The 20,043-nt window shown below is 43.3% G+C and overlaps 1 protein-coding gene across 1 annotated transcript; it reads right to left on the bottom strand.

The window, feature by feature from the left end:
- Positions 1-3,744: 3,744 nt before the first annotated feature.
- Gfra3 (GDNF family receptor alpha 3) lies at positions 3,745-19,738 on the bottom strand. The gene is made up of 8 exons (XM_090331458.1): positions 19,456-19,738; positions 12,154-12,246; positions 9,409-9,721; positions 5,775-5,878; positions 5,078-5,212; positions 4,676-4,764; positions 4,378-4,463; positions 3,745-4,059 (listed from the first exon to the last, which is right to left on the bottom strand). The coding sequence occupies exons 1-8, from the start codon at positions 19,712-19,714 to the stop codon at positions 4,035-4,037; spliced, it is 1,104 nt and encodes a 367-aa protein (XP_090187584.1). The 5' UTR covers positions 19,715-19,738; the 3' UTR covers positions 3,745-4,034.
- Positions 19,739-20,043: the final 305 nt, after the last annotated feature.

Here is a 20,043-nt window from a genome sequence, read left to right as displayed (position 1 = left end):
TGGAACTGAGGAGCTGAACCCAGGGCTTCATGCATGGTGGGCAAGCACTCTACCACTAAGCCATATTCCCAATCCCACCATGAGTCGATTTTTAAAGTATTTTTTATTGTCCAATAAATTAATTATACATACAGATCAAAACAAGTACAAACAAGTTTTTATAGAAATGTGAAGCTAAGCTGGGCGGGGGTGGTAGCTCATGCCTGTAAACCTAGCTTCTCAAGAGGCTGAGATCTGAGGATCAAAACCAGCCTGGACACAAAAGGACCTGAGACCCTTATCTCCAATTAATAGAAAACGGGAAGTGGGAAGAGCTCAGGGACAGCACCCAAGCCAAGCCCCATGACCCACAAAAAGAAAGAAGCTAAAATTGCCAATCAAAAGTATTAAATTTGATATGCACATTATTTGATATTGCTAAATGGCAGAAATAAAATTAATACTGCATTTATTAAAATAAAGCAAAACAAACACTTCAACTTCCTAAAGTAGGGAATCTATTGAGGTCCTTACTATGCATGAGGAAACAGTAGCTTAGAGATACATGAACAATATTTCCCAGGGTCAAATAGCTGAATGTGAAAAAATTAACTAGGGTAACTGAAGAATATCAACTACTTACACTTAGGATACAGTCCTGGCTGGAATGAATGGGCAAGACAGGTCTTATTTCTTCTAAATATACTCAAGGTCTTTGATAGAACAAGAACCTATTAAAGGTTTGTTGAATGAATGAGTGACTGAATGAGTGGATTTGGAAATCGTTGTTTAAAAAGTCTGCCACACCTAGATTGTAATTCATCACTTTCCACTTGCCATGCCCTTCCCGCCTTGTTACGCAGAAGCTGGTCTAATGGCATTAACCATCCCGTCCAGTTATGATACCATTAAAAGCTTCAGTCCAGCCACTCTGCCCTTGCCAGGGTCTTGGCTCTGGTCCCTGCACTAGGAGAGTGGTCTGGTTGTTTACCAGGAATTTGGACCTTCTTCAGAGAAAATCACAAATGACCTATTAGTCTAATTCAAGCACTTAGCAAGGAGTGACTGTAGCGTTCACACCCCCAGCCCCAGGCTAATGGAGCCCAGGCAAATGGAGAAGCCTTGGCTGCTCTGAGATCTTCCTGGGAGAGGAGGAAGGAGGGTCGACCCAGTGCCCCACTGGAGTTTGCAGGGAAGCAGTGTGGCTGACATTTCCTGGGGTTGGGCAGGCTAGGGGGATATAAGAATGGACGGGGAGAGTCGTGCCAGTTCCACTCACCTCTCTGGCTGTCATTCCACCCCCTCAACCTCCCTTATTTCCCTTAAAATTTGGAAACTTTTAAGATAATTGGGAGACTGGGCAAGGTGGCACATGCCAGTAATCTTTGCTGCCAAGGGGGCGTCTGGACCATGACTCAAGGTCTGCTACTGCAAGAAGTTAAAGATGGTCATCTTTACCTTAGTGACAAACAGCTTTTAGTCATTTGCAAGTGAATTCCTTTCCTAACCAATGTTCCTATTATCTTCACTGAGAGAGACAGAGACAGAGAGCAGACGCAACGGGTAAGCTGGGCATGATGATGCACGCCTGCAATCCCAGCTACAGGGAGTTATAGGTCGGAGGCCATTTAAGGGAGATTCCTGGGGAAAATATGAGATACTGTGGAGGGGAGGGAATAACTGAAAGGGCACTCAAGGAGTAGAATGCTTGTCTTACAAGTACAATAACCTGAGTTCAGATCCCAGTATTGCCAAAGGAAAAAATATTAAGAAGGGGAGGTGCTATGGCTTGAGTATGGCATGTGTTCCCGGAAACTAAATAGGAGTTTGATTCTTACTGAGTGGTATTAAGAACTTAGAAACTTAAAACCACTTTGATGTTTAGGAGTGGGTCTTTTGGAAGATGTTAGAATAAGGCTATCAAGGTAGAACTCTTGTGATTGAATAGTGGTGGCATTGTGAGAGCAAGCTGACACTGGTGGCTCACATCTGTAATTCTAACTACTCAGGAGTCTGAGATATGAGGATCAAAGCCAGCCTAAGCAGGAAAGTTCAAGAAATTTATAAAAATAATAGAGAAATCAGAAGATATACACATGTGCTTCTCATATGATCTCCTGCACTCCTGCACTATTTATTGGGACTATGCCAGCAAGGCTATCACCCTGGGCTATGTGTGTGTGTGTGTGTGTGTGTGTGTGTGTGTGTGTGTGTGTGTGTGTGTGAGGGGGGGAGGAAGGGGAGGAGGAGAGAGAGGGAGAGAGAAAGAGAGGGGGGGTTATACTTTTGCTTGGCATTTTCTGCTCAAGACTAGTGCTCTGTCACTTGAACCATATCCCCATTTCTAGATTTTTGGGGGTTGTTAATTGGAGGCCAGACTTTCATTGAAGAAGAAACTGGCAAATAGTTAAGCAAAGCAGCAAAGTGCTATTGCAGCTCCTAATACTGCTTCCTACTCTGGTGATTAAGAATGGGAAATCAAATATTTTTTTTAATTTTAATTTTTTTTTGTCAGTCATGAGGCTTGAACTCTGGGCCTGGGTGCTGTCCCTGAGCTCTTCAGCTCAAGGCTATTGCTATTGAGCCACAGTTCACTGCCAGTTTTCTAGTGTTTAATTGGAGATAAGAGTCTCATAGATTTTCCTGTCCAGACTGGCTTTGAACCTTGATTCTTAGAACTCAGCTTCCTGAGAAGCTAGGATTACAAGCATGAGTCACCAGTACCAGGCTAGATTTTTTTTTTTATTTCATCTCTAGAATTTCCCATCTCTTTTCAGATCATCTATAAAAATCGTGTAATGTAACATCTTAGGCATAATTCTACCTAGGTACAATGTTTTTACATAGCTTATCTCATTTATTTTGGCAGTGTTCAAGTTTGAATTCAGGGTCTCAAGCTTGCTCAGCTGGTACTCTACAACTGGAGTCATAACTATAGCACTTTTTTTTGTGGGCTGTATTGGAAATTAAATCTAATAAACTTTTCTGCTTGGGCTGGTCTCAAACCATAATCCTTTTGCTGTCTTGAATAACTAGGATTATAGATGTGAGCCTCCTGTTTCTGACTTAGCTTACCTCACTTTTTTTTTTTTGGTCAGTCATGGGGCTTGACCTCAGGGTCTGGGCATTGTCTCTGGGCTCTTCATCTCAACACTACCCTACCTCTATGGCCCTACCCCTTGGGCTACAACACCACTTTCTGTTTTCCAGGGGTTAGAGATAAGAGTCTCACAGACTTTAGTGTCTAAGCTGGCTTCGAACCGCAATCCTCAGAACTCAGCCTCCTGAGTGGCTAGGATTACAAGCGTGAGCCATCAATCCCGGCTTATAAAGAAATTCTTCAAACTATATTGCATAGGTAAGTTTTTACTTTTTTCAAAAGGATTAAATTCCCTGAGATCAAGGACAAGCCTCTGCTCTCTCTTGCCCCATTATAATCTGGTACAGACCAATAACATCAGCAGGTGCTCAATAAATGCTATATTTGACCAGAAGTTTTTGACTGTTACAATAGATTTTATGAAGTATCCCAGAAGTAACTAAGGTTGGGATGGATGCCAGATCAACAGCCTCATTTTTTTCCCTCCAACTCCATCTCAAGCACACACACACACACACACACACACACACACACACACACACAGAGTCATATAGCAACTGGTAGCAGAGTTGCTGTGTCTCTTCATCACCTGACCTGTTCCTGTGTCTGTAAGACAGTGCATTTTACATACATTCATTATTTGAGAAAATGGGAAGAGAGTAAAGTTTTAGGTCAAAATCTTTAATCATGATTCAAGAAGCCAGGGGACTTGAGAACAGTAGGAAGAATAAAGCAAGACCCAAAGGCTTCCACTCTTTTAATGTCCAATTATTCCCCCGAGATCCCAAGGCAGAGGAGTGTAGGCAATAGGGTCCTTTCTGCTGCATTCAGAGGAGAGGATGAGGGGGGCAGGATTCTTGCCTCAGCTTTCTTCCCAGGGGGAATGTCTCTCTAATCGTTCTTAGTACATGTAGCCTTGCCTACGTGGAGAAGGCAATAGGCTGCAACTGGTTTATTAGACTCTAGATGATACCAGTGGACTGAAAGAAAGGATCAAGAAAGAGCTGGTTACCATCAGAAGCTATGGCTACAATGTGGTCACCAAAAGAGGCAGCCTGAGTCAAAAGCAGGAGTAAAGAAAGAACTAATTCGAACTGGCCAATCAGGATTTGCAAACTATAGCCTCTGGCTTCTACTGCAGCCTCATCTGATCCACCTGCATTTGCCAGATGGGGGTCACAGGTAGCAGGCTGTGCCCTGCACCTCGCTCTGGAGGCTGCTCTTTTCTCACCCCTCACAGGCTGCAGGTCAGGCTGAGCATGGTGAAGAGGAGAGGGGGCTCAAGAAACTCCAGTTACCAAAGGCTCTGAAGCAGAATTGGGGTGAGTGTGCAGGAGAAAAGAAAGGGCACCCTGGTCTGTGTCCTCAGAGCAAGGCTTTCGATCTGTGGAAGAAATGGAAGAGAATGAGCTCAGAGAATCATTTTCCTCCTCTTCCCCTTAGTGTTCACTAGAGGACTAAATGTGTGGTAACAGGAAGTCAACCATCCTGTCCACAACCTGTTGTCTGACCCCCCCCACCTCCTGTCAGCTCTGTTCGGGTTTTCCCCAGCTGGTCTTGTAAAGTTTTGAAGGTTGCAATAAAGAAAGCCCCTACCTGATGCTGCACCACAGAAAAGGTAGGGTCTGCCCAGTCCTGGGAGAAGAGCTGGCTGTGAAAATGCATCTTCGCTGCAATGGCTTTCACTGCGTAGAGGAGAGAAGTTAGATTGGAAAGGTGTGGTGGTGTGGCGGCAGATTTTGCTGACTCCCAACGTAGAAAAGGAGCCGTAAGATTTAATGGAGCAAGTGTATGTGAAGTGATGAAGATACCCTGGAGGCTCAACACAGGTCATGGGGTAAGAGATCATTCAGAATGTGTGAGGAGGAAGAGAGCTCAGGTTTACAGGATGGAAAAGAGGGCGGCTCAGTTGGTGGAGATGGGCAGGACAATCGACCCCCTCCCTCCCCCGCCAGATGGCCTGACCACAGTGGCTAGGAGCAAGGAGAACACACTCACTAAGGCAGGAATTGTGGGAGAAGGACCTTTCCAGCTGTTCACACTCCTCCTGCAGGTTGCCACTGCCTCGGCAAGTACAGCTTAAGGCCACACTAGTGTTGAAGTTGCTGATAAAGTTGGGAGTCATGGTGGTTCCTGTAGGGTGAAGAGGGGACAGAGTGGTTAGGGGCTAGATTAATCCTAGGTTTAGCTCCCAGTTTCTGTTTTGGGGTATATGGCAGTATTATGATTTGAACTCAGGACTTAGCACTTGAGCCATGCTCCCCAATCCCTTTTACCAGTCTCTGATTATGATCTTTCTGTCACTACTTTCTGAATACTTAGGGTTACAGGGGTGAACTACTACCATGTCTGGCACCCAGCTTTATATCTCTCCCACCCATCTTTTTTTTTTTTTTTTTTTGCCAGTCCTGGGCTTGAGCTCAGGGCCTGAACACTATCCTTGGGCTTTCTCAAGGCTAGAGCTCTACCACTTGAGCCACAGCACCATTTCTGGCTTTTTTTCTTTTTCTATGTATGTGGTACCGAGGAACCGAACCCAGGTCTTTGTGCATGTTAGGCAAGCACTCTACCACTAGGCCAAACCCCCGGCCCTCTCCCACCCATCTTAAGACCACACTAGCCTGGGTGTCTGCAGAGTATTCTCATCCTTGCAGCTAACCAACCTATGTGTTCCCTACACATGCCCCAGCCTCACCAATGAGCCCCAAGTATGCTCGCAGACATCTGGACTGCTCTGTTGCGCAAGTGCCTAGAATGTCCAAAGGATGACAGTGGGTCTGGAATTCCATCAGGCGTGATCTGAAGAAGGGAAATTTTCATTTTGTTGTAAAGAAGGTGGGAGAGAGAATGATATAGAGGTTGAAGTTCCTGGGTACATTATATACATGTATAAAAATATCACAATGTCACTAAATTGTTTAATGCAATCAGTAATAATTTTGGTCAGGATTTTGCTGAGTGGTAGAGTGCTTGCTTAGCATGCATGGAGACCTAGGTTTGGTTCCTCAGTACCACATACATAGAAAAAGCCAGAAGTGGTGCTGTGGCTCAAGTGCTAGAGCTCTAGCCTTGAGAAAGCCCAAGGACAGTGCTCAGGCCCTGAGTTTAAGCCCTAGGACTGGCAGAAAAAAAAAGGGCGAGGGGAGGCGGGGACTGGAAGTGTGGCCCAGTGGCAGAGTGCTTGCCCAGAACATATGAAACCCTAATTTCCTCAGCACCACATTAACAGAAAAAGCTGTGCTCAAGTGGTAGAGTTCAAATCTTGAGCAGAAAAAAAGTTTGGGGACAGTGCCCAGCCCCTGAGTTCCCAGGACTGGCAAATTAATAATAATAATAATAATAATAATAATAATAATAATAATAATAATAATGGCCGGGTACGGTGGCTCACACCTATAATCCTAGCTACAGGCCCAAGAATAGGGTAGTAGCCTTGAGCTGAAGAGCTAGGGACGGTGCCCAGGCCAAGTTCAAGCCCCATGACCCACAAAATAATAATAATAACAATTCCTTTTCATTAGTGTTCATTAGTTGGGGGGATCATTTTAAACTCTTCATACATATATTCAATATATAACAATGAAACTCACCTCCTCTATCAGTCTCCATTACTTCCCACAATTCCAACAGGTTTTATTATTTTGTTTACATACATACAAATAAATGTCTTTGAACCATATTCATCTTTTTTTCTTTCTTTGCCAGTCCTGGGCACTGTCCCTGTGCTCTTTTGCTCAAGGGTAGCACTCTATCACTTGGTGTGATTCTTTTTTCGGGGAGGGGAAGGAAGGAGGGGTCATGGGGCTTGAACTCTGGCTTGGGCATTGTCCCTGACCTCTTCAGCTCAAGGCTACCACCATGCCCATGAGCCATAGCCCCACTTCTCCTTTTCTAGTGATTAATTGGAGATAACAGTCTCTCAGCTTTGTATTGCAGGAGGAGCTGGCTTTGAATTGAGATCCTCAGATCTCAGCTAGGATTACAGACTGGCTTAATGTGATCCTTATTGTCAACCAATATCATTTAAGTGGGTGATAAATTCAATTTGGTGAGCATTTTGTATTGAAAAGGCAGGGGAAAACCAGACCTGAATTTCAGGTTTCCTGGACTAGAGGAATTGCTTAGTGGTAAAGCACTTCCCTAGCATATGTGAGGCTCTATGTTCAATATCCAGTGAGGCAAAAAAATGAAAATTGAAGTTAAGTTCTTAGTTGTTAATAAATGTCGAAATAAGCACAATCATTTATTAAGTACTATCATATATTGAGCACTTACTTGCCCCAGTAAGATAAGCACTCTACATAAGTAATTTAACCATGACCCATGAGATCTATATTGTTATCCCAGTTTTTGCAAAACTAAATAGAAACTTAGGTTAAGTGCTGGAATTTGAGACTTAAGTAATATGTTCAGGATGACAGGACCCAGCTTTAGATTCACATTCATCTGACTTCAGAACTGATCTTACTGCCTCTATGGAAAATTTCTTATAAGATATGAGCCAGAAATGAAAGATCTCAAGATAGAAATATAACCTCAGCATGTCTAAATATTAGTATTGACTAAACAGAAAGCTGACTAGAAGGAAAATAGTGCATATTATGTATAGTTAAAGCATGTAAAGTTTTTTGTTTTGTCAGTCGTGGGGCATGAACTCTGGACTCTGTCCCTGAGCTCTTCAGCTCAATGCTAGTGATCTACCACTTGAGTCATCGAGTCACTTCCAGTTTTCTGGTGGTTAACTGGAGGTAAGAGTCTCATGGACTTTCCTGCCTGGGCTGGCTTTAAACTGTGATCCTCAGATCTCAGCCTCCTGAGTAGCTGGGATTACAGGGGTGAGCCACTGGCATCCAGCAAGTTTTTAAATTTTATTTTATCATTTATGTGGTACTGAGGAATCGAATCCAGGGCCTCATGCATTTTAGGCAAGCACTCTACCACTAAGCCACATTCCCAGCCCTAATCAAGTATTTTTATATCCAACACTGTCTAATGATTTTACATGAAGAAAAAAAAGATTGTTTTTTCTTTACAATGATGGAAGTCAAGATCCCAGTGATCATACTTACAACCCTACTTACTAAGGAAGCTCACACCTGAAGGATTAAGATTACTGAGGAGGCTCACAGATGGAGGATTCAGATTACTGAGGAGGCTCACACCTAGAGGATTAAGATTAGGTGCTAACCTAGGCAGAAAATCCTGAAAGACTCCATCTCAATTAAACATCAAAATACCCAACTGGAGGTGTGGCTAAAGTAGTGGAAGGAGAGCTCCGAGCAAGCATAAATCTCTGTGTTCAATCTTGTGTTATCACATGCATGTGTGCACACATGTGCATATACACAGACACACACACACACACCCAATAAAGAGGTGGTACTTTTGCAATATTGCCCAGATGGTCTTGAACTTCTAGAATGAAGCATTCTCCTGCCCCAGTGCTGGGATTATAGGCACATGCCACAGTGCCCAGCCAAAACATGCACACACACACACACACACACACACACACATACACACACACACACACACACATTTTTTTGCCAGTCTTGGGGTTTGAACTCAGGATCTGGGCACTGTCCCTGAGCTTTTTTTGCTCAAGGATAGCACTCTACCACTTGAACCACAGCACCACTTGAAGCATGCAGGGCTTCATGTATGCTAGACAAGCACTCTACCATTAAGCCACATTCCAAACTCCATTCTTTCTCTCTCCTTCCTTCCTTTCTTCCTCCTTCCCTCCCTCCTGTTTTTCCTTCCTTCCCCCCCCCCCCACTTCTCCTTTCTTTCATGCTGGTCCTGGAGCTTGAACTCAAGGCCTGAGTAGTTTAATGTCTCTGAGCCTTTGTGCTTAAGACTACGCTCTACCACTACTTAAGCCACAGTTCCACCTCTGGTTTCTTGGTAGTTAACTGGAGATAAGAATCTCAGGCTTTTCTGTGCAGGATGGCCTGGCCGCTGGCTGTACGGTTTTAAAGAAAAGAGTTTCACAGGGGCTGGGAGTTTGGCCTAGTGGTAGAGTGCTTGCCTAGCATGCACAAAGACCCTGGTTCAATTCCTCGGTACCACATACATAGAAAAAAAGCCAGAAGTGGTGCTGAGGCTCAAGTGGTAGAGCTCTAGCCTTGAGAAAGTCCAAGGACAGTGCTCAGGCCCTGAGTTCAAGCCCAGGACTGGCAAAAAAAAAGAAGAGTTTCACAAAATAACACAGGCAAAGTAGCCAGTGGTTCACTGTTCCCTCGACATTAGACCCAGCTTAGAGCAAGAAGATGGACAGAAGTACATATGCCTCTTCCCTGCCCATCCCACCAGCCCACACCTGGCACCTGCACAGTGGGTCAGTGCGGCAGAGGCTCTGTAGTTCCAGGCAGTTGGGGGGCTCTGATGGCAAGGCGCAGCTGGGGGCAATGGTGTTGCGCCTGCGCTCCCCACAGCTCTTGTCGGTTGGTGCACAGGGACACAGCAGCAGGCCCTGCGCGTGGGGCTCTGAGGCTTTCTCGAAGAAGGTGCGCAGCTGTGCCAGGCAGATGTGGCGCTGGCAGTGGGGTCCAGAGCATGCTGTCCCATAGGCCTTGCGCAGCCGGTCACACTTGCCATTAAGAGTACACAGGGTAGTGAACTTGAGGCAGAGATCAGAGTCTGTGGGGAGACAGGCACCAGGTTACCAAGTCAAGTCCTCTCTGCACAGCTGTAGCTCCGTTTCCCTAGGGACTCAGCAAACTTCTGATTTCACAAGGGAAGTATTGGGGTATCAGGCAAAGAAGGATTGTCCTGAATGAAGCTACATCTGATTCAGGGCTTTTCTTCGACCCACAACCTATAACTAGTTCTGGAACATCCTTTCTATCCTGATCTTCATTTTAGTTAAACTCCATCATTGTTGCTTTTTGTCAATATCATCACCATCATCATCATCATTATCCTCTGTATACATCCATTTTATTTATCTATTTATCTATTAGTATCAATATACATCTATTTTATTTATCACTTATTTATCTGAATCTAGTCAGAAAGCTCAAAAAGCAAAAAGAGATTTTTTTTTTTTTTTTTTTTTTGCCAGTCCTGGGCTTGAGCTCAGGGCCTGAGCACTGTCCTTGGACTTTCTCAAGGCTAGAGCTCTACCACTTGAGCCTCAGCACCACTTCCAGCTTTTTTGTATGTATGTGGTACCAAGGAATCGAACCCAGGTCCTCGTGCATGCTAGGAAAGCACTTTAACCACTAGGCCAAACTCCCGGCCCCAAGAGATTTTTTTTTTTAATAATAAATTTGTTAGTGTGTGGGCTAATACCAGGGTGCAAACTCAGAGCCTGGGAATTTGCTCAGCTGACATGACTGGCGCCCTATCATTTGAGCTAAAGCACTACTTTGGCTTTTTTGCTGGTTAATTTGAAATAGAGCCTGAGTTGTGTCAGCTGGCTTCAAACCCTGATCTTCAAATCTCCTCCTCTTTAGTAGCTACAATTATAGGCAATTAATCATCAGTGCTGAGTTAACCAAAAAAATCTTTACTCAATGCTGTGCTATAAAATTCAATGATGGAAATCTTAAGCCTGAGGCCTCTTATCATTCAAGAACATTTTCCACATTGTTCGAAACAGATGAAACCAAGTTCTATTTAGGTCTGGTTTGAACCTGTCTATTCTGTTCTAGTATCACTTGTCTATCTTTCTTTTATTGACCCATGCAGTAATAAAAGTTTCTCAAGCTCAGTCTTGGGAAATTGTGGTGATATTTCCCTTTGGGGGCTGGCTGCTGGAGGTCAAATCTAGTCTACCTAGAATACACTAAACACACTGTACCTTCAGGATCGTGATAAAGTTTCATTAACAAGATATTCCAACAGTCAGAAAAATCAAGTAAGTTGAATTAATTCTTTATAACCAAGAGATATAAAATATAAATCACTTTGGGTCCCTCTCAAAATTCTAATATATAGAACTTATACCAAAAAAATTCACTCAAAAATTCTAATTCATGGGCTGGGAATATGGCTTAGTGGTAGAATGCTTGCCTAGCATGCATGAAGCGCTGGGTTTAATTCCTCAGTACCACACACACAGAAAAAGCTGGAAGTAGCACTGTGGCTTAAGTGGTAGAGTCTAGCCTTGAGCGCAGAAAGTCTCAGGGACAGAGCCCAGTCCCCAAGACCAGAAAAAAAATTTATAATTCTGGCCAGCTGCTGGTGGCTCACACCTGTACTCCCTCCTAGCTACTCAGGAGGCTGAGATCTGAGGATTGAGGTTCAAAGCCAGGTTAGACAGGAAAGTCCATGAGACTTTTATCTCCAATTAACCATCAGAAAACCAGAAGTGGCGCTTTGGCTCAAAGTGGTAGAGCACTAGCTTTGAGCAAAAGAAACTCAGGGACCACTCCTAGACCCTAAGTTCACTTCTCATAATTACAAAATAATAATAATCATAATCATAATAATAATTCTTCCAGGTACCTGTGGCTCATACCTATAATTTGAACTACATGCCTATAATCCATAAAAACTCACATTTCTTTCTAAAAAAAATAGTATGTGTGTGTATATTTCTACACAATTAAATTACAGCTTCATTTTCCTGAAAGAAAAATAAATCCATAACAGTCTATGCCAGACTGATGGCTCCCTACCCTGAGCCACCCCTGTGGGAAGTCACACTCTCAGTATTTTCTCTATCCATCACCTCGCCCATCCCATTAAAATGGTTGAAAACAAGCAATTTCCTGGTCTTTAGGGACAAAAAAAGCGCTACTTTCCTGGTTGCTTTGAATGTAAGTAAATAATCTACTTTAGTCCTCTTCTTTTTTTTATTTTCTGCTGCCACTCCTGCCATACCTTTCCTAAGTCCCAGAGGGCCCTAATGGGCTCTCTTTGGATGCCTCCCTCATAATTATTGCTTTTGATGACTCCAGTGAGAACAGACCCACACACCACAGCTCACACTGCCATACTAACCCATGGCTTCTTCAATCACCTGGCAGAATAGAAATTCTTCTCTAAACACTGCTTCTCAGCAGCCCTTCCCTCAGAGCCTAAGCCCAGCCTCTCATTCTCCAGATGAGACTTGCCCTCCACACCTGGTTTGAGCATTTTCAGCTTGCTGAGATTCATTTTCCAAGGCTTGGCCGTCACTGTATCTTCATAAGGGGAGACATCCAACTCAGAGTCACCTAGAGGGTGGAAAAAGGAAAAAGCAATAGCAAAATGCTAAGAATGAAGGCAAGGTAGCAGTTTGAGGGAGTGAGGTTGCTGGGTCAGACTGCAAAACTCTGTGGAGGCACAGCCTCTAGCTGATTAGTTGCAAGCTATGCAGAGATAAGAAAAATACAGAGGCATAAACATATAGTTTGTGCCTGAAAAATAAGCTGATGAGACTATAAACTGATGAGGCACTGTAACAGGAACTTAAAATGCTTCTACCTTTAAAAAAAAAAAAAAGTGCGTAATATAGTTTTAAAAAAAAGTTTAAGGGGCCGGGAGTTTGGCCTAGTGGTAGAGTGCTTGCCTAGCATGTGTGAAGATCTGGGCTCCACTCCTCGGTACCACATACATAGAAAAAGCCAGAAGTGGTGCTATGGCTCAAATGGCAGAGTTCTAGCCTTGAAAAAGTCCAAGGACAGTGCTCAGGCCCTGAGTTCAAGGCCCTGGACTGGACTGAAAAAAAAAAAAAAGGCCAAACGAAAGCATGAGACACTGAGTTCAAATCCCAGTACCAGAACTCTCCTTCCCCCGTCCCCGCAACCTCCACAGACACTATGCTTTTGTTGAAAAACATTGACCTTCAAACTAACTAAAAGAAAGAAATGGTTGGCTTCCTGGCCCCCATTTTTGTAGCTGTTCATTCTAAGTCAGTCCTTCATCTTGCTACTTTCTTGAAATCCAGGAAGGACAGTATTTATCTCTATCTTTACACCCAGAGATAGAGGAAGGAAAGGGCTCCAAAGAAAAGCGGCAGAACCTCCTCAGGACACACGACATGCCCTGCAACACTGACTTGCTTAACCTGACAGCCCTGTTGCTCCCCTCAAGTGATGACAATGATAATAACTTCTCCCACAGTAATGAGGTAATGACCAGCCAGGCTATACCCATGGCTGGGACAGTTAACTTCGTACTCTTCCCAGCCCTTGACCTAATTATTTTTTTATTTAAAATGAAAAGGTCATGTCTGGGCCAGGATTGTGGCCTAGTGGTAGTATGCTCACCTAGCATGCATGAAGCCCTGGGTTCAATTCCCTAGAACCATATACACAGAAAAAGCCATAGTGCTGTGGCTAAAGTGGTAGAGTGCTAGCCTTTAGTAAAAAGTGTTCAAGGACAGTGCCCAGGCTCTGAGTTGAAGCCCCAGGACTGACAAAAAAAAAAAAAAAGGTCATATCTGTAGCTAAAGATACTGGAAAGTGGGCTGAAGTATATACTTCTTATAGCAGGTGCTATGCTCCTTTCTCTGCCCACTGCCAATATTTAATTTTTTCCCTTGCTCCCCAGGTACTGAGGTTTGAATTTAGTGTCTCAAACTTGCTAAGGTTGCTTGTTTTGCTTGCACTCTGCCACTTCAGCTATATCTCCAGCCTGGCTTTTTGCAAATTATTTTAGAGATGGAGTCTTTTCTACCCTGACTGGCCTCAAATGATAACCCTCCAGATCTCATCCTCTTGAGTAGCTGGAATTATAGACATGACCCATGATGGCCAGACTAAGATTGAATGCTTGGTTAGCATGTTGGAGTGACATATAGAAACTCTAGAATTGGAACCTGGAATTTAAAACTCCAATTTTAGTACCATTTGTTAGGCATGTTGTATTCTGGGCACTATGGTGTGTGTATGTGTGCTTATATATTTATATATGTGAATATATATGAAGACATATAGATACATAGACATATATACATTTTCTAATTTTATCTTCTTAGAAGCCTTTAGTTGATAATAAAGTAAGGATAAGAGATGTTAAGTGACTTGTTAAGGCTCATATAAGCTAATAAGAAGGGAAGCAGGGCCTGGAGTATGGCCTAGTGGTAGAGTGCTTGCCTAGCATGCACAAAGCCCTGGGTTTGATTCCTTGGTACTACATACACAGAAAAAGCCAAAAGTGGTGCTGTGGCTCAGGTGATAGAGTGCTAGCCTTGAGAAAACCCAATGACAGTGCTCAGGCGTTGAGCTCAAGCCCCAGGACTGGCCAAAAAAAAAAAAAAATGAAGGGGAATTGTATGTTGGGGGCATGGCTCAAGTGGTAGAGCATTTACCTAGCAAGTATAAGGCCCTGAATTCAAACCCCAGTACTGCCAAAAAAGAAAGAAGGGAGCTAGGATGTGAAATATAGACTATCAAGTCCAAAGACTTTGCTGCTACTTGACACATTACCCCGAGGGTATACAAACAGACCAGCAGACTGACTCTATGTTCTATTCTCTTGCTATTAGGAAAGGAATGGTGGCAGATTCTGCTCCAGTCTTATCTTATGGAGACACATGGCAAACCAGAGGAAGGGAAATGAGGTTAGCTGCTGAATTGAATATAACAAGAAAAACAGAAGCCAGGCACTCATGGCTCATACCTGTAATCTTAGCTATTTAGGAAGCTGAGCTATGAGGATCCCCATTCAAAGCCAACCTGGCCAGAAAAGTCTATGAGACTCTTATCTCCAATTAACCACCAAAATGCTGGAAGTAGGTCTGTAGTTCAAGTGGTAGAGAATTAGCTTTAAGTGAAAAACTAAGGAACAGCTCCCAATTCAAGCTCAAGACCAGCACCAAAAATCAAAACAAACAAACAAAAAAACCCCAGAGAGAATGATGTTACTGCAACTTTGTTAGTCTTAGGCAAATTTGTCTCCTTGCATGTGTCTGTGCATGTGTCCTAGTAGTGAGCTTTGAACTCATGGTCTCCAGCTCTTGATTAGCTTTTTCTGCTTGATGCTGGTACTCTATCACTTGAATTACACATCCACTTCTAACTTTTTGGTGGTTATTGAGGATAAGAGTCTCTAAATTTTCTGTCTAGGCTGGCACCAGACTTACAGATCTGTTTCTTGAGTAGCTAGGGCTATAGGCATGAGCCATAGATGCCCAGCTAAGAGGACTTTACAGAGTCTTATCAAATCACTGCATGGCTCATATGCATATGAGTAGAACTTCTGAGCAGAAGCTTTAAGAACCATAACAGGGCTCTGCTGTTACTTTTTTCCCTCTGCCAACCTGGATACTCTAATAAAGACAACAGGTAGAACAGAAATAATGCTAACTCTTGGATGCCCATTACAGACCTGTAACATGAATGAGAAATATTTTCTTTTCTGCTTGAGTGGCTTTAAACCATGGCCCTAAGATCTCAGTGTCCTAAATAGCTAGGATTACAAAGATGAGCCACTGGTACCTCGGTAAGAAATACATTTTTGTTGTTAAAAGCCAGAGATTTGGGGGTGGGTTGGTGGTAACTACAGCTTAGCCTAGCAAATTCTTATTTAAAAATACAATTGTGGGGCTGAGAATAAGTACTTTCATAGCATGAGATAGATCCTGAGTTTGATCCCCTGCTCTGAAAAAATAATTAACTTGGGAGAAGAAAAAAAAGAAAGAAAGAAAGAAAGAAAGAAAGAAATGAGTACCTAGCGATAGATTTGTTGTCTTTTACTTTGTTTTGGTTTATTTGTGGTACTAGAGCTTCAACTCAGGGCCTGTGTGCCATACATAGATGTTTCTTCTTTAGACCACAGCTCCACTTCCAGTTTTTCAGTTGTTAATTAGAGGTAAGAATCTTACGGGCTTTTCTGCTTGTGCTGGCTTCAAACTACAATCATCCAATTTCAGCTTTCTGAGCAGCTAGCACTACAGGCTTGAGGCTTAGCTACTAAGGCTGTTAGAGTCACAACAACAATCAAAAAACCCAAAAGTCCAAATGTGTTATGTTGCTTTGGGACTGGGCAATGGATAATAAAGAGGCTACTGCCGGGGGGCTGGATTAAAAACTGGCAGTCCCAAGAGACAGTGGCAAACTATTGGGTAAGATTGTTGCCTATATTGCCTATGAAGAAAGATGATGTGTATTTTTTGTTTCCATTTCGATAAGTGTTATCTTGTATGATCACCTGCACTGTGCCTCAGTGTTCCTCTTCTAAGAATATGGAAAATGATATATATTGAATGAGTTTACACTGTAAGGGGAAGAAGCTGTGAAGCAGAAGTTATTATTAGTACATTTGATTGCAGAGGTACTAATACATGTGATTGCTTTTGGCTGCTTTTGGCAAGGTACTACAAGATAAAACTCACCAGATAATGGCAGGTTTGTCTCAAGGTCATGGAGCAAGCCTGTAGTCCCAGCTACTTAAGTGGCTGAGGCAAGAGGCTTGCTTAAGCCCAGAAATTAGAGACTACCTTAAGCAATATAGTGAGACGCCTATTTAAACAACACAACAACCAAAATATAATTGGCTAGTTTGCAAGTAGGGAGAACACAAAATGAATCTAGAAACTCAAACCTTGCAGGATTAAGAGGTAAAATGAGGGGCCGGGAGTTTGGCCTAGTGGTTAAAGTGCTTGCCTAGCATGCATGAAGACCCGGGTTCGATTCCTCGGTACCACATACATAGATAAAAGCCAGAAGTGGTGCTGAGGCTCAAGTGGTAGAGCTCTAGCCTTGAGAAAGTCCAAGGACAGTGCTCAGGCCCTGAGCTCAAGCCCAGGACTGGCAAAAAAAAAAAAAAAAAAAAAAAGAGGTAAAATGATTTCTCTTGTTCAAAAGGTAAAAGATAAAACTGAAAAATATTTTGAGTGGTAAAGTTGATGACGCTACCTGGAGAAAAGACCAAATCTTGCTTGTGGCTATTTTACTGTTTGTGGAGACCTCTCAATTGATTAAGAATTGTTTCCACCTAAACCATGCTAGTAGCACAAGTAAACTCAGAGGAAAAAAGATTAAAGTAATGACTTTCCCACTGAGGTCTGATAAGGGCAAGGAGCTTCTAATTAGAAAGACACACATTGTGAATTGTGAGAAAGGCTCCTGGCATACAAGATGACAGAGTTCAGAGATATAAAAGACAATTTATGTTTTTTAAGAGTTGTACTGCTAAGAGCTACTAGTATGGATTAAGAGACTACTGGAGACTGAAAATGCTTGGCATTCCTAAGGCAGGAAGCGGCCTAAGAATGCTGTTCAGTCCCCGAGGAGGTTGTAGTCTCCAATGTCCTTTGTAAATGTGACCAAAGAGAATAATGGAAAAGCAAGAACCTCCCCAAGGGATGGCTCAAGAGCCCTGGAGAGCAATAAATAGGGCATCTCTGCTCATAGAGTAAAAACAGCCTTATTAAAGAACAATCCGAAGAAGAGGGCCTTGTAATATCTGCTTAGCAGGGTTTCAGAACTGCTGTCAATCAATGTCTACTCCAATTCTCTCTTTCTGAGAGCATTAATTGTGGTTATTCTAACCCTATTCTATTGCTGTACACTAAGTATAGTGTGTAGAGAATGTAGATTCTTGGTCTTTCAAATTTATAAGTTTCTAATTGATGGGGGCACATACAGGCAATGACATAGAAATTATCATGAGACACTGGACCTACAGCTTGATGTGTCTTGGTAGAACCTTTAGGGCATCTCCCTTGTATAGAAGGGGGAGAAATGAATATTTTGATTAAGTGGTAGACTATTCCCAAACATTCTTTGTCCTACATGTAAGATTATATGTCTTCATACATTGTCATGTTGAAAGGGACTCCCCAAAACCCATCCCCTATAGGCATCTCCCACCTTCATGACAAAGGAGTACTTGACCCAAGGCAGGGACTGTAAAATCCCTGATAACAGCTCAGATAACAAGAGCGCTTAAACTAGGTGGAGTTACCAGGATTCCTCCCCTACAAAACCCCCTTGGCCTGCCAGGAAACTCCCTCCCTTTCCTTGGTCATCAGAGCAGTGAGCCAGAAGCCCTCCAAGATGATAGGTCCATTCAAACTGCAAAGGTGTCAGTGGTTGCCCCAGCCATCAGTCAACTATGTGGAATTCCACTGGACACCTGTGTATGTCCCAGACCAACCACATGGCTGGCGGCCTATAAAGGTAGCCTGTGAGATTAGGCGGGGTCAATCTCTCACATCTTAGAGACGGCCCTGACTGGTCAGTATGATTCTCCATGCTAGGTGAGGAATAAAACTTTTTAACTTCCGCTTTTGTGTCAGACTTGTTCCTTTGATCACGGACCCTAATACTGGGGGACTGGACCCTAACAATGTGATGGTTTTTCTGTCTCTCCGTGGGAATAAACTTCTGTCAGTAGTATCAATCTAGGACATGTAATTTTCTCTGTCTGTGATATATTGAAAGTACTATATATAACATCTGACCTGAGGTTTTCATTTATTTATTTTTTTGTTCAAGAATGGGGCTCAGATTCTATACCTAACACTTTTGCTCACTGGTTGGCACTCTACCAACTGAGCCTCTCTACCAATTCCAGGGAGAGAGGAGGGAGAAAGGGGAGAGCTGTGTGTGTCTCAAGAGCTAACAGAGATACTGCTAATTCTTCTCTGCATCTCTTACTGATTGATACAGAACTTCATTATTGTGGTTCAAAGCTAGCCTGGGCACTAAAGTACTTGAGACTTTGTGTCGGGGGGAGGAGTGGATTATGGGGCTTGAACTCAGTGTGGGCACTGTCCTGGAGCTCTTCAGCTCAACGCTACCACCTTAACCTTGAGCCAAGTCCCATTTCCCATTTTCTAGAAGTTAATTGGAGATAAGAGTCTCAGGTCATTTTATTTATTTATTTTATTTATTTATTTATTTTTTGCCAGTCCTAGGCTTGAGCTCAGGGCTTGAGCACTGTCCTTGGACTTTCTCAAGGCTAGCACTCTACCACTTGAGCCTCAGCACCACTTCCGGCTTTTTGCTATGCATGTGGTACCGAGGAATGGAACCCGGGTCTTCCTGCATGCTAGGCAAGCACTCTACCACTAGGCCAAAGTCCCAGCCCCCTCAGGTCATTTTAAAAAGTGCCTGGGCTGGCTTTAAACCTTCATCCTCAGATCTCAGCCTCCTAAGTAGCTAGGACTACAGGGTGAGTCACCACTCCCGGCTAAGAACTCCAGACTCTTATCTCTAATTAATTACTAGAAAATGGAAAGTGGTGCTGAGGCTCTAGGAGTAGGGCAGTAGCCTTGAGCTGAAGAGATCAGGGACAGTGCCCAGGCCCAGAGTTCAAGCCCCATGACTGACCAAAAAAAAAAAAAGAACTTCATTATCATCCCTGTTAGAATCTACTATTGGAAAATAACCCTCAAAGCTACATTTGCAATTTAGTTCAATCCCCAAAAGCTTTCTTTCCAATTCATACCCATTAAACAACCAGTCTTTATTGGGTGGGGGTGGAGGGCTCACCCAGGCTTCGGGCAGGATGGACAGTCCAATAGATCTCCAAGCAGCTGGTTTGGTTCTTCATACGTAGGTGACATGTACAATCTATCAGAGAGCTGTTCCTGACTTGCTGTGCTGCCTCCAGGCAGTCTGCAGACACAGACGACTTCTCTGAGGACAGTGCGGTGCTAAGAGTAGAGGCACAAGAGCCCAGGTGGTGATAAGCAGCCTTGCAAGTGGGATTGGCCTGACACTTCCTTTTGGCCTGAGTACAGCTGTTCATGAGTCTGCTCTCTGTAGGATGGGAGTCTCCTGTAGGAGAGACCAAGTAAAGGTCACATAAGTTCAGAGAAACTGTCTAGGAACACCAAGCCATTAAATCAAGAATGAGAGACTTCAGATAAATCCTTGAGAAAAAATCTTAGGGTAACTTAAACCACCTTTAAGAGGGGCTGGGAGTTTGGCCTAGTGGTAGAGTGCTTGCCTAGCATTCACAAAGATCGGGATTCGATTCCTCAGTACCACATACCTAGAAAAAAGCTGGAAGTGGTGTTGTGGCACAGGTAGTAGAGCTCTAGCCTTGATAAAGTCCAAGGACAGAGCACTGAGCTC

The sequence above is a fragment of the Megascapheus bottae genome, chromosome 4, assembly GCF_031878675.1.
Source record: "Megascapheus bottae isolate mThoBot1 chromosome 4, mThoBot2.hap1, whole genome shotgun sequence".
Lineage (NCBI taxonomy): Eukaryota > Metazoa > Chordata > Mammalia > Rodentia > Geomyidae > Megascapheus > Megascapheus bottae.
This window is presented reverse-complemented; position numbering and strand designations above follow the sequence as displayed.

Excerpts from the sequence above, each read along its gene's own strand:
- Gfra3 (XM_090331458.1), bottom strand. The coding sequence starts at position 19,714 with ATGAACAGCTGTACTCAGGCCAAAAGGAAGTGTCAGGCCAATCCCACT. Across the intron at positions 5,879-9,408 it reads CGCACTGACCCACTGTGCAG|ATCACGCCTGATGGAATTCC; the intron begins GTGCCAGGTGTG and ends TCCCTTCTTCAG. Across the intron at positions 4,060-4,377 it reads ATTCTGCTTCAGAGCCTTTG|TCCACTGGTATCATCTAGAG; the intron begins GTAACTGGAGTT and ends CCTTTCTTTCAG.